Raw genomic sequence first — 12,398 nt, 5'->3', positions numbered from 1 at the left:
TTGAGGGTATTTGCATAATCATGCTTGCTTGTTTGTTTAGTATTATAAGCTGTTAAATGTAATAAAGTGACTAATCATATAAAACAGACGATTTAAATGCCTATTTAGGAGTCTTCTCCTGTACTGGTTTCACCTGAATTACTTGCACAAATTAATTTGCGATATAACTATCAGGGAGGGAAATTGCATGCATGATATTTATGATTAGCACTAAAATTATATGTGTAAACCTTTTAAAAGAATATACAAATGGTGTTGTGAATTAAAGAGAGACTAAATCGACTAGACCAGGATGCATCGTATTTCAAACGTGCTTAAATGTATTCCTAGTGCATTGCGATGTTAATTAATTTCAACGAAGTTACAATAAAAAAATAAAACACTACTCACCATTCAAAATGCACTGGAAAAAGATGATGGCCAATATCCACATGCCCCGCTCCTTTCAATCTCCAAACTAAGATTTTTCTTTGCCCACTGCACACTTTTCCTCCAAAAAAAGAAAGAAAAAAAAAGAAAAAAAGAAGAAAGAAAAAAAAACCCGTTGCGCAGGAATATGAATATCTGTAATTAGTAGTTCCAGTGGAGAGGGTGCATATCGCTCGCGTGCGCTTCCAGGCTGATTGTCTCCGAGCTGGGATCCAGCTGTGGTTCGCGCGAGATGGTGAGCGGCGGGCAGGTGCGATGCTGAGTCAGAGCGCGCGCTTACTGAGAGGGCACTGCGCACAGGTGTAGTCTCGTGCGAGGAGTAAAACAGCGGGAAAGTAAATCCACTGAATTATTAATGATTACAAATCATATCGGAAAAGTTTACAGAAAAGAAAAAAAAAGAACAAAAAACAAACTAAAAAGAAAAAGCTCTGAAAGTCCAGCGCGTGAAGGGATCGAGACGATGGCTGTTAGCTGTACTCAGAGCAACATCCCTCTTCACCACCTCGCACCGTCCAGCAGTCAGCAAGCACGCGCATCTTCCCCTGCTGCACTGATCACTCCAGAGCTCAGCATCAGCACCAGAGCATCACACAACACAACACCCCCTCTCACTCTCTCTCTCGCTCTCTCTCTCTCATCTGCAGCCTTAAAGGTGCAGGGGTCCTGCTCTTAAAGAGAGAGTCCAAACACACCAAAAGCAACCCTCAGAAATCATGTGATCATTAAGTATCATCACTCACATGCAACAAATTAGGGTCAGTGATGAGGTTCGTTTTTATTTTCAAGCTATTTAGTTATTAAATACATTGCAATGCAAAGGATACAAACCAGATGATGATAAACGTTATTTAAATGTTTTTTTTGAGTGTGCGTGACAAGTAAAAGAAGTCTTAGCGTGTAACTGTCTCCATAATGTAAAAAAGAAAAAAGCCTCAATAAAAGGAAGCCATCTTGTTGTCATGTGACAAGAAAAACATAAGACCACCAATAAAAATATTAAATAATATACATTTGTTTATGAAAATGTTTTGTTCAACTCTTTTTAACTTAATATTCATGAAAATAATAATAATAAAATATCTATATATCAATAGATAATATCTATCTATATCTATATCTATATCTATATCTCTATATCTATATCTATATAAATAAATAAATAAATATATACATATACATATACATATATATATATATATATATATATATATATATATATATATATATATATATAAAATGAATAATGTTTCACATGTCTTCAAAGTGCAAGTAAAATGTTACTAATTTATTTTACTTTAATTACACCGCTGAAAAAAAATTGTAAGATTTGTTTTGTAACATTTTACAATATGGACTCATTTCGTAACATTAGTGAATGCTTTAACTAACACAAACTAAAAACGAGCAATATATTCTTACAGCATTTATTAACCTTAATGTTAGATCATAGAAATGTTCATGTTCACAGTAACTAACGTTAACAGATACAACCTTTGATTTTAAAAATGTATTAGTAAATGTTGAGATGATTCTTGAGTTTTATTTGACCCGTTAGAAATTGCACACCATACATGTATAAAAGTAAAAACTAAACAGCGTGGAATGAAGGTAACGGTAACATCACAGTTGTGTATGACAACTTCCAAATGATCTTAATTGGATGACATGAATTCATGTCATTTAATGCGGTTTATGTTAGGATTCAGGGCCCCTGAGGGCGTGCGAGTTTTTTTTTTTTCGTCCCTTAAGCTGGCTCCATTAATTGACCTTGACAAATCAGAGCATTTGCCTCCTGCGCAGTGAGGCGTTGGTGCGACTCATTGCGTTTTCATGAAAAACATTAACCTTTAATTAGATTTGAGTAGCCTGTGTTCTGTCTAATAATAACACTATAAACTTGATGTTTGTATATATTATTAAAAATAAAGAAATAAATGTGATAACTATTATTATTATAACCTACAATTACAATTAATAATATTATTATTTAGTGTCCTTGTTACACTTTACATGTAGTAACTATAGTAATAACTATAAATTATGCATAATTGCATGCAACTAACCCTAAACCAAACCCTAATCCTAACCATAACACTATAGTAAGTACATGTAGTAAATTAATATTACTCAGTCCTTAAATGTATAATTACACTATAACAAGGACACCCTAAAATAAAGAGTAATCTTTTAAGTATTATATGTCATATATTCAATTCTACATAATTTTTCATATATTATATTGTATTTAAAAAAGGAAATACACTAATGTGATATTTATTATTATTGTAATTATTAACTAAACAATTATACTGCTGCTGCTACTAATATTGTTTTAAGTATCATACATGTGTGTGTGTAAGTGTAATACTTAATTCATTTTATTATATTAAAAATAAAGAAAATGACAATTACTACAATCACTATAGTATATCCCCTAACAAGGCCACATATTAAGGTCCGGGTAGAAAAGATGGTGAGCAAACAATCAGTTTTCATATTGGATGCAGGAGAAATGCAGGAATAAAGATCTGAGCAACTTGGACAAGGGCCAAATTGTCCTAGCAAGGCGACTGGGTAAGAGTATCTCTGAAATGGCGGGGCTTCTGGGTTGCTCACGGTCAGCAGTGCAGAGAATTTACCAACAGTGGTCCGAGGAGGGACAAACCACAACCCGGCGACAGGGTGTTGGCCGCCCAAGGCTCGTCGATATGTGAGGGCAACGAAGGTTACCCCGCCTGGTCTGAGCCAACAGAAGGTGTACTGTGGACACACAGTCACACAAAAATGGTTATGGGAGGAATGCGTCACAACACACAGTGCATTGCACTCTGCTGCATATGGGGCTAACCAATCAGAGTGCCTATGATGACCCCTGTCCACTGACGGAAGTGAAACTTCTAGTAAAATGTTTTTGTATAAATCAGCCATTTTTGATTGTTGTTAGTTTCACATGTCTTATCACATGCTCTCTTACTTCTTTACAGTAAATGATAGTAATAATTCAATAGCATTTCTATATTTCTTTAACTGCATATCTTCAATCGAGTGCGATTTGTAGACAATTTGCTCTTTTCTTGTGTGTACGGGCTCTGCCTGTGGTTTTCAGATTCAGCACAGATCTTTGCATGCTGCAGAATACAGGAGCTGTCACTCGTCACTGCCAAAACCACGGCACATCATTAGACTCAGCCACCGCAACACGACTAACCCTCCGCTCCAGGCTGCTTCTCCTTTATCCTGATACATTTACACAAATCCCCTCCACATACACAACTTACTAGAAAGTGTGCTGTTATGATTAACTCAACAGGCAGCATGAAATACAAATTCCGGTGGCAAATGAAGCCAAGAATCTGCGAATCTCTTCTCAAATAGCCCTGTGATTTTTAAGGCGCCCGTATTGTTCCCGTTCACAGTGTCCGGTAGTGTTTTTTTTTTTTTTTACACGGCTGCCTGCTGTCTTCATGTGAGCTGCACAAGTCATTTCATTCTCCTCGGATCTTCCTATCCCCCCACCCACCGCCCAGCACAACCTCTGCACCATTTACTGAATTAGAGATTTTTTTTCCCTCAGGATTCCCTTTAGGTGTCATTTTTGTCTTATCTTGTTTCTTAAGACATGTCGATATCATTTAGCTATTTATTTTATGCGTGAATGACAAGACTTGTGCTCTACCTTAAATGGCAACACATTCACTCTGGTTCTCTCCATGCATGAGGCGCTTCACTGCAGCATAGCTGAGCTCCCACATGCATGTTGTGCACTGTAAGCTTGTCTAAAGCAGCCATTGATTCACAGAGCATCCGCTCAGACCAGACAGGCTTTTGTCACGAGATGCGAAACAGAGAAAAAGCAACGGTTTCGTGTGCTTTTGTAGCCAATAACAATGTTGGCGCTCGGTTTGCACAGCCCACGCGAGACAGCCGCAGTCGGTACGGGAGTCATGTTGGCTGCTATCACAGAGCAGATATCAGGGCGGCTCTCGCTGTTCTTTCTCAGGGGGCGAGTCATGTGCACCAGGCACGTCGAGGAGGCTGTGTCCACGGATAGGCGTTGCCCATGGACACGTCTCCTGCGGTTTGCTCTCTCGGAGTGACTCCAGCCTAGAGGATGGGAGAGAACCTCAGGGAACGGATAAAACAGAACAGCTAATTATGAGCAGGACAGGCAGTGGTCAGGAGGGATATGGAATGATGTTTGCATGTGCTTTAGTTTTGTAAACCGTTTTATGCATTCTAAAATAAAATAAAATAAAATAAAATAAAATAAAATAAAATAAAATAAAATAAAATAAAATAAATTTGTTTATAGAATAAAGCAGAAACATTTTCAGGATTCCCAGGGATTTGGGATGTTTGCATGTGTTTTAGTTTCGAGAAAGGTTTATGCATTATTGAAAACTTTATATTAGTTCTATATAAATAACATTTTGAATAAAATAAAATAAAATAAAACATCAAAAAAATATTTTATAGAATAAAGTAAAAAATAGTCCAGGAAACATTTCAGGATTCTCATGGGATTTGGGACGATGTTTGCATGTGTTTAGAGTAGAATAGAATAGAATAGAATAGAATAGAATAGAATAGAATAGAATAGAGTCCAGTAAACATTTGCAAGATTCTCAGGGATTTGGGACGATGTTTGCATGTGTTTAAAATAGAATAGAATAGAATAGAATAGAATAGAATAGAATAGAATAGAATAGAATAGAATAAAGTAGAAAATAGTCCAGGAAACATTTGCAGGATTCTCAGGGATTTGGGACGATGTTGCATGTGTATAATATAATATAATATAATATAATATAATATAATATAATATAATATAATATAATATAATATAATATAATATAATATAATATAATAGGATAGAATAGAATAGAAAATAGTCCAGGAAACATTTGCAGGATTCCCAGGGATTTGGGATGATGTTGCATGTGTAGAATAGAATAGAATAGAATAGAATAGAATAGAATAGAATAGAATAGAAAATAGTCCAGGAAACATTTGCAGGATTCTCAGGGATTTGGGACGATGTTTGCATGTGTTTAGAATAGAATAGAATAGAATAGAATAGAATAGAATAGAATAGAATAGAATAGAATAGAATATAGTCTAGGAAACATTTGCAGGATTCTCAGGGATTTGGGACGATGTTGCATGTGTAGAATAGAATAGAATAGAATAGAATAGAATAGAATAAAGTAGAAAATAGTCCAGGAAACATTTGCAGGATTCTCAGGGATTTGGGATGATGTTTGCATGCGTTTAGAATAGAATAGAATAGAATAGAATAGAATAGAATAGAATAGAAAAGAATATAGTCTAGGAAACATTTGCAGGATTCTCAGGGATTTGGGATGATGTTGCATGTGTAGAATAGAATAGAATAGAATAGAATAGAATAGAATAGAATAGAATAGAGTCTAGGAAACATTTGCAGGATTCTCAGGGATTTGGGACGATGTTGCATGAATAGAATAGAATAGAATAGAATAGAATAGAATAGAATAGAATAGAACAGAATAGAATATAGTCTAGGAAACATTTGCAGGATTCTCAGGGATTTGGGATGATGTTGCATGTGTAGAATAGAATAGAATAGAATAGAATAGAATAGAATAGAATAGAATAGAATAGAATAGAAAATAATCCAGGAAACATTTGCAGGATTCTCAGGGATTTGGGACGATGTTTGCATGCGTTTAGAATAGAATAGAATAGAATAGAATAGAATAGAATAGAATAGAAAAGAATAGAATAGAATAGAAAAGAATATAGTCTAGGAAACATTTGCAGGATTCTCAGGGATTTGGGATGATGTTGCATGTGTAGAATAGAATAGAATAGAATAGAATATAGTCTAGGAAACATTTGCAGGATTCTCAGGGATTTGGGACGATGTTGCATGTGTAGAATAGAATAGAATAGAATAGAATAGAATAGAATAGAATAGAATAGAATAGAAAATAGTCCAGGAAACATTTACAGGATTCTCAGGGATTTGGGACGATGTTGCATGTGTAGAATAGAATAGAATAGAATAGAATAGAATAGAATAGAATAGAATAGAATAGAATAAAGTAGAAAATAGTCCAGGAAACATTTGCAGGATTCTCAGGGATTTGGGACGATGTTTGCATGTGTTTAGTTTCGTAAACTGTTTCATGCATTAAAAATGTGCTCTTTATTAATTCTTAATTTGTGCTTGTTCTGGAGAAGAGCAACAATGGTAAACCTCTTGACGTGATATTATTTGTATACAACGATTTAGAATTATGCTTTTGGACAGCATTTTTTTTTTTTTTTTGATACAATAAGTGTTTCCCATAAATTTGTATTTTCAGCACATCTCTCGCTCTCTTTCACTTGCCTTTTTTTTTGTTGACGTGGTTGATACCCATTACAGTTATGAATAGTCACTGTGTCTGGATGGTCCCTGGAGCTCTGGCTATATTCTGCCCTAACAAGCATTTCTGTGCCGGAGCATCAGCACCGGAGCTGCCGCTCTTGCAGCTGTTGGGCTGGAGAATCCCTTACAAAAGCACACATGCCTGCAGCTCTCCCCGGACTCTTCTCACATGCTGCTTTATTTCATCTAGAATGGGGCTTACAATAAATGACAGAATCCTACCGGATGTCCGGATGTTCCTCTGCATGTGGAGCGGTTGTTATCTGTGACAATAGAGAAAGAAAGTACAAAAGGATTTAGAATCCAATCCAACCACTGAAGTAAAGAAATCTTATAATTGGAAAATCGAAAGAGATAAAAATGTTTGTCTGTATTCATGCTATAAAAATATTTGAAAATCTATAAGAAATGTAATTTTGCTAAACATATATTACAGATATAGATACAATTAGAAAACGATGTAATTTAATCAGGGGGTAAAGCAAACTTTTTTTCTTCTTGTAATTAGGAGTATAGTGAGTACATGCTTTACCTTCACAAATGAAATACTCAAAGAACATTTGCATTTAAAGAAAGGCCATTTTGAACTGCATTTCTATTATTTACACACTTTTATGAAATTTCAATGTTTTCAATCTAATGCTTTTACCAGACTCGCTGCAATTAATTGAAATATATTCTAAAAAATATTCTAAAGTTTTATATAAATTAAATTGAACAAAATTATTAAACGTTTAATTAAAGTTAATTAAAATTTGATAGAATACACTTTTTTCCAATGTGGTGGAATATTTACTATATATTATCAATAATTTTTATATAGTTCTGTATAAATTAAATATAATAAAAATAATTACAAATAAAATAGTTAAATTAAATAAAATCAAGGAATCTTTTAGAATAAAGAAGAAAATACTCAAACATTTCAGGATTCTCAGTTACACTTTTTAGGGAATATTTCAGTGTCATAGAGATTGAATTTTAAAGAGATTACATACAGTATCTTCTGAATAAAGAATTGAAGAAATCATGCTCAGATGACTGTAAATGGTGGCTTCAGTCTGTACTTTTGTATGGTATGTGCTGGCATTAAATAATATTATCTGTGTCACCAGCTTTCAGACACCAGAATATGATCAAACCAAAAATATGTAACGTACACAATGATTTCTCTTTGACTTTATTGTCTAAAATGCTTAAGATGTGATGTGTGTTTGACTTCATTAATACCAGCAGTCGGGCGCTCATGTGAATGAGCTCGTTTTACAGGAGAGGTCCTGCCTAATAAGGTAACTCCCATGAATCACTGGAAGCTAAATGAAACGGCGAATCTCTCCCACACAGGAGAATAAGTGCTTGATTGGGCTGAACAGTCTTAATGACCTGCTGTTGGGAATCCATGTATCGATCGTATATATTGAATGCTCAGAGTCTAAAGGCTCAATGCAGCATCGTCTTCATTCAGATCTCATCCTCTCATGCAGGACATCCAGTGCAGAGCTGAATAAAACCACTTTCATCTGTAAAATCATCTTCTTTGATCTCTGTTCAAAGGAAAAGGTGAGAGAAACCAACTAAGATCTGTCGGTTTGCACCTTTTGGAATTATTTTTTTAGGATTATTTTGAGTGTGTTTTCTGTGTATGAATAAAGAACTGCTGACCCTTTCTTTAATTCTGATTATGACACCCCACCCTGCCTCATTGGCCACTGACCGCCACCCGCCCGCCGGCCTGCTATTGGCTGTCCACACCGATCCACGCCCAGCAGGACTCTTCAGGCGCAATGCAATAAAACAGGGCACTGTAGGAGAGAGAGAGAGAGAGAGAGAGAGAGAGAGAGAGAGAGAGAATGAAAGGAGCCATTGAATGAAAGAGGCATTAAAAAGCATCATAATAGTACCTTTGATATGTCATTGCAGCTACAATTTCATTTTGTGACACAGGCTCCATGTTTCCACTACTGTTTCAAATGCTAAACAAATAGAAATATAGAAACATACAGAACAAATAGAAATATAAATGTAAAAAAAAATGTAAAACAGCAATCAGGTAAATGTAGTAAACAAACTAAATATTTTTATGTTGTGAATTCATAAGGGCACTATTATGTTGGGGGTTGATTTTTATTTTCATTTGATTTGATTAATGGTAAATAAATGGTCTTGAAGATCATGCTTGCATCGTTTATTTTTGCTATTCAGATCTTTAATTTAAAGATATAATTGTTTAATCCTTATACCCGACTATCTACTGAAAAAAATGGGGAAAAAAATGGAAATTGATCACAAAAAATATTTATTAACGACTATTATGATCTTAACAAAGAGTGCAAATCATTTCAATAGTTATTTGAGAAAATTATATATAACAATATTTACATACATTTGCTCCTAAAATCTAATGCTAAGACATATGATGAGGAAATGACAAGGGAACGATTACTTGTTTTGTTTTTTTTAAATCATATTGTATCTTGCATGCAACTTATTCAGAATGTATGAAAAACTATTAAATGTTTGTATTTAGGATACATAAAACACTAACTATGAAATTTTGGATACTTTATTTTAAAGTCTACTTGTTATAGTGTAAATATAAATTAGTCATAAATTAGTCATATAAATGAGTCATTTTAATTAACAACAGGTACTTACTATATAATTAGTTGCACGTAATTATGCATAATTTACAGTTATTACTGGAGTAAGTACATGTAACAAGAATACTGTAAAATGAAGTGTTACCAAAAATTTCTGCCTGAGAATGCTATTAAACACAAAACATAATATGGTGGAAATTCCATTTATTAGACTGGTTCAGAAAAAAAAAGAATGACCAAAAAGACAATTCTGTTGTGATGTCCACTATTCCTTAATAATTTGTGAGGTTCTAGTGAATTTTTGAGCAGGAGACAGATCCAGACAGGACTGAGCTCATAGGCAGCTGCTGTCGGGCTTGACACTGCACAGTAATCAAAGCCTGATTGTTACTCTCACAGCCGTACAACACATCTGAGTCAACTTCTGACAAAACCCTCACACAGGCTTGCAGTGTTGCTTAGTAACCAAAGCACATGGCTGACCTTATATGTGTGGTCATAAAAATGTATGAAGTTCCTTTATTTATTTATTTCTCGATTTTGTTTCATTTTCTCCAGTTGTATATCACCAGAGGCAGAAGCCCTGTGTGCACATCATTATTGACTGATTATATTTTTATATACATATTCATTACTGAATATTATTGTTGCATTTCTTTACCTCTAATTTGAACACAAAAATAATATACACGACTTTCCTAAATAATTCTGCTCATATTACATTATATTATATGCTACTGTTTTTATTATTAAAGGGGTTCTTCACCGCTGGCAAAATGGCCTTTCAATAAAAGGTGGCTATATATATATATATTTTTTTTTTTAATCAGTGCTACCTGACTAGAGAAAAAAAAAAGAAAAAAGGCTGTTGTCTTCCCTTTTGCAAATTAGGTAGGAAAACTTCAACACCCATAATGCACTGGGCATGTTGCCGTCCAAGGCCACTCCCACCAGTCTGCTGCAGATAGGCTTACATGAGTCAAATATAGTTTGCTTTAGTAGGAAATACTTCTTAGCAAACTTTTAGTTATAAACTTTTACTTGTATTGTTCCGGGGTGCAAGAATTCTAAGAGCACACGTTTACCGGGAGTGAGTTCCTTTCAGTTTCCATTGAAGGATCTTCCAGCACATTGTAGGCAGTGGCTAAAGGCAAAGAGTTCTATTCCACCGGACGGATGGACAGACAGACGGACGGGATAGAAAGATTAGATAGAACGATAGATAAAACGATGGAACGATAGATAGATAGAATGATAGATAGACTATTTTCAACCTTGATCATAATAATAATAATAAATGTTTCTTGAGCACTAAATCATCATATTAGAATGATTTCTGAAGGATCATGTGACACTGAAGACTGGAGTAATGATGCTGAAAATTTAGCTAAACTACATTTATAAATATATTAAAATAGAAAACAGTTTTAAACTGTAATAATAATAATAATATAAGCAATAACTGCTAATTTTCCATATTGTAGAATTGTGCAAGGTTGGGAAAAGTTCATTACCAAATACTGAACAGAGAGTGCCTTTCCGTTTTACACTTACATAGCGGAAACCCGTCTTGTCCGCAGAACTGCCGGCCCGTGGCTGTGTTTAAGGCCGGCAGCAGCTGAGTAGATCAGCGGGACATTCCTCCCCGTCTTTCCCACAGGACACACAGATGTTGGGCTGGCTGTCTGCACAGCTGTAGGCCTGCCATGCATGGAGGAACCTGCAACTGTCTGACGGAGAGACGGCAGGTTGGCACAGATGGCGAGGAGGTGTACGGAGGGAGTGAGCTGGCAATGGAAATGGGAGGGCAGGTACCAACATAGCCTCCATCTGGACTCATGACTGGAGAACAGCCACGGGACGTTAACATCGCTGCCGCTGAAGACCTGTCAACATGACAGACAGATGATTGTACAGCGCTGCATTTGGTATGTGCAGATGCTGCTCAGTGTAGACGGTCTCAGCTGTGAACTTGAGCAGAAGAAATAATACTCCAATTATCCTCATGAACATTATAATGTGCAGCACAATTAGGGGTTTTTCAGTTGGATTGCGTACAAGCTCCAATTTGAACTCAATTAGAAAAAGATTCTATTGAAAAATGTGAAATGGTCAGTAAAAATCAGTAAAATAAAATAAATGAGACAATATGCAGTTGCACAACTAACTTGTTCTTGATAGTGTTTGAATTCATCTGACAATTTCGGATTTATAATATAATTAATTTAATATAATATAATATAAATTAAGAATAGTAAAATATAATAAAATAAAATAAATGAGACAAATAATGCGAAGCAGTTGCACAACTAATTTGTTCTTGAAAGTATTTGAATTCATATGGCAATTTCTGATTTATTATTATTAATAATATAATATAATTAATATAACATAATATAACAACATAATATAAACTAATATAATATAACAATATAATATAACATAATATAATTAATATAACATCATATAATATAACATAGTATAATTAATATAATACAAATTAAGAATAGTCAAATATACTAAAATAAAATAATATAAATGAGACAAATAATGTTCTAACAAAACTAACTTGTTCTTGAAAGTGTTTGAATTCATATGGCAATTTCTGATTTATTATTATTACATAAATAAATAAAACAATATCATGTAAAATATAAAATAAAGATAAGACACCTGAGACATTAATGAAACATTTTCTAGAACTCTAGAGGAGAGACACATTAGGAAATTATATGGAAGGAAGGAAGGAAGGAAGGAAGGAAGGAAGGAAGGAAGGAAGAAGGAAGGAGGAAAGAAGCAAGGAAGGAAGGAGGGAAGGAGGGAAAGAAGGAAGGAAGGAAGGAGGGAAGGAGGGAAGGAAGGAAGGAAGGAAGGAAGGAAGGAAGGCAGGAAGGAGGGAAGGAGGGAGGGAAGGAGGGAAGGAGGGAGGGAGGGAAGGAGGGAGGGAGGGA

At 34.8% G+C, this 12,398-nt stretch overlaps 2 protein-coding genes across 2 annotated transcripts in view; one reads left to right on the top strand and one right to left on the bottom strand.

Annotated features, from left to right (window-relative positions):
* The window catches only part of dscama (Down syndrome cell adhesion molecule a), a 75,880-nt gene extending 74,808 nt beyond the window's left edge, over window positions 1–1,072 (bottom strand). The window contains exon 1 of the mRNA XM_084104713.1: window positions 391–1,072. Within this exon, the coding sequence (XP_083960839.1) occupies window positions 391–433 (43 nt within the window). The 5' untranslated portion in view covers window positions 434–1,072. The remainder of the gene's footprint in view (window positions 1–390) is intronic.
* Window positions 1–10,619, top strand: part of rps25 (ribosomal protein S25) — a 160,749-nt gene extending 150,130 nt beyond the window's left edge. The window contains exon 5 of the mRNA XM_084104386.1: window positions 10,610–10,619. The gene's annotated coding sequence lies outside the window, so the exon portion shown is untranslated. The remainder of the gene's footprint in view (window positions 1–10,609) is intronic.
* The last annotated feature ends 1,779 nt before the right edge of the window (window positions 10,620–12,398 follow it).

The sequence above is a fragment of the Abramis brama genome, assembly GCF_963993115.1.
Source record: "Abramis brama genome assembly, chromosome: 25".
NCBI classification, from domain to species: Eukaryota; Metazoa; Chordata; class Actinopteri; order Cypriniformes; family Leuciscidae; genus Abramis; species Abramis brama.
The sequence above is the reverse complement of the archived record's forward strand: the minus strand, read 5'-3'. Positions and strand labels throughout refer to the sequence as shown.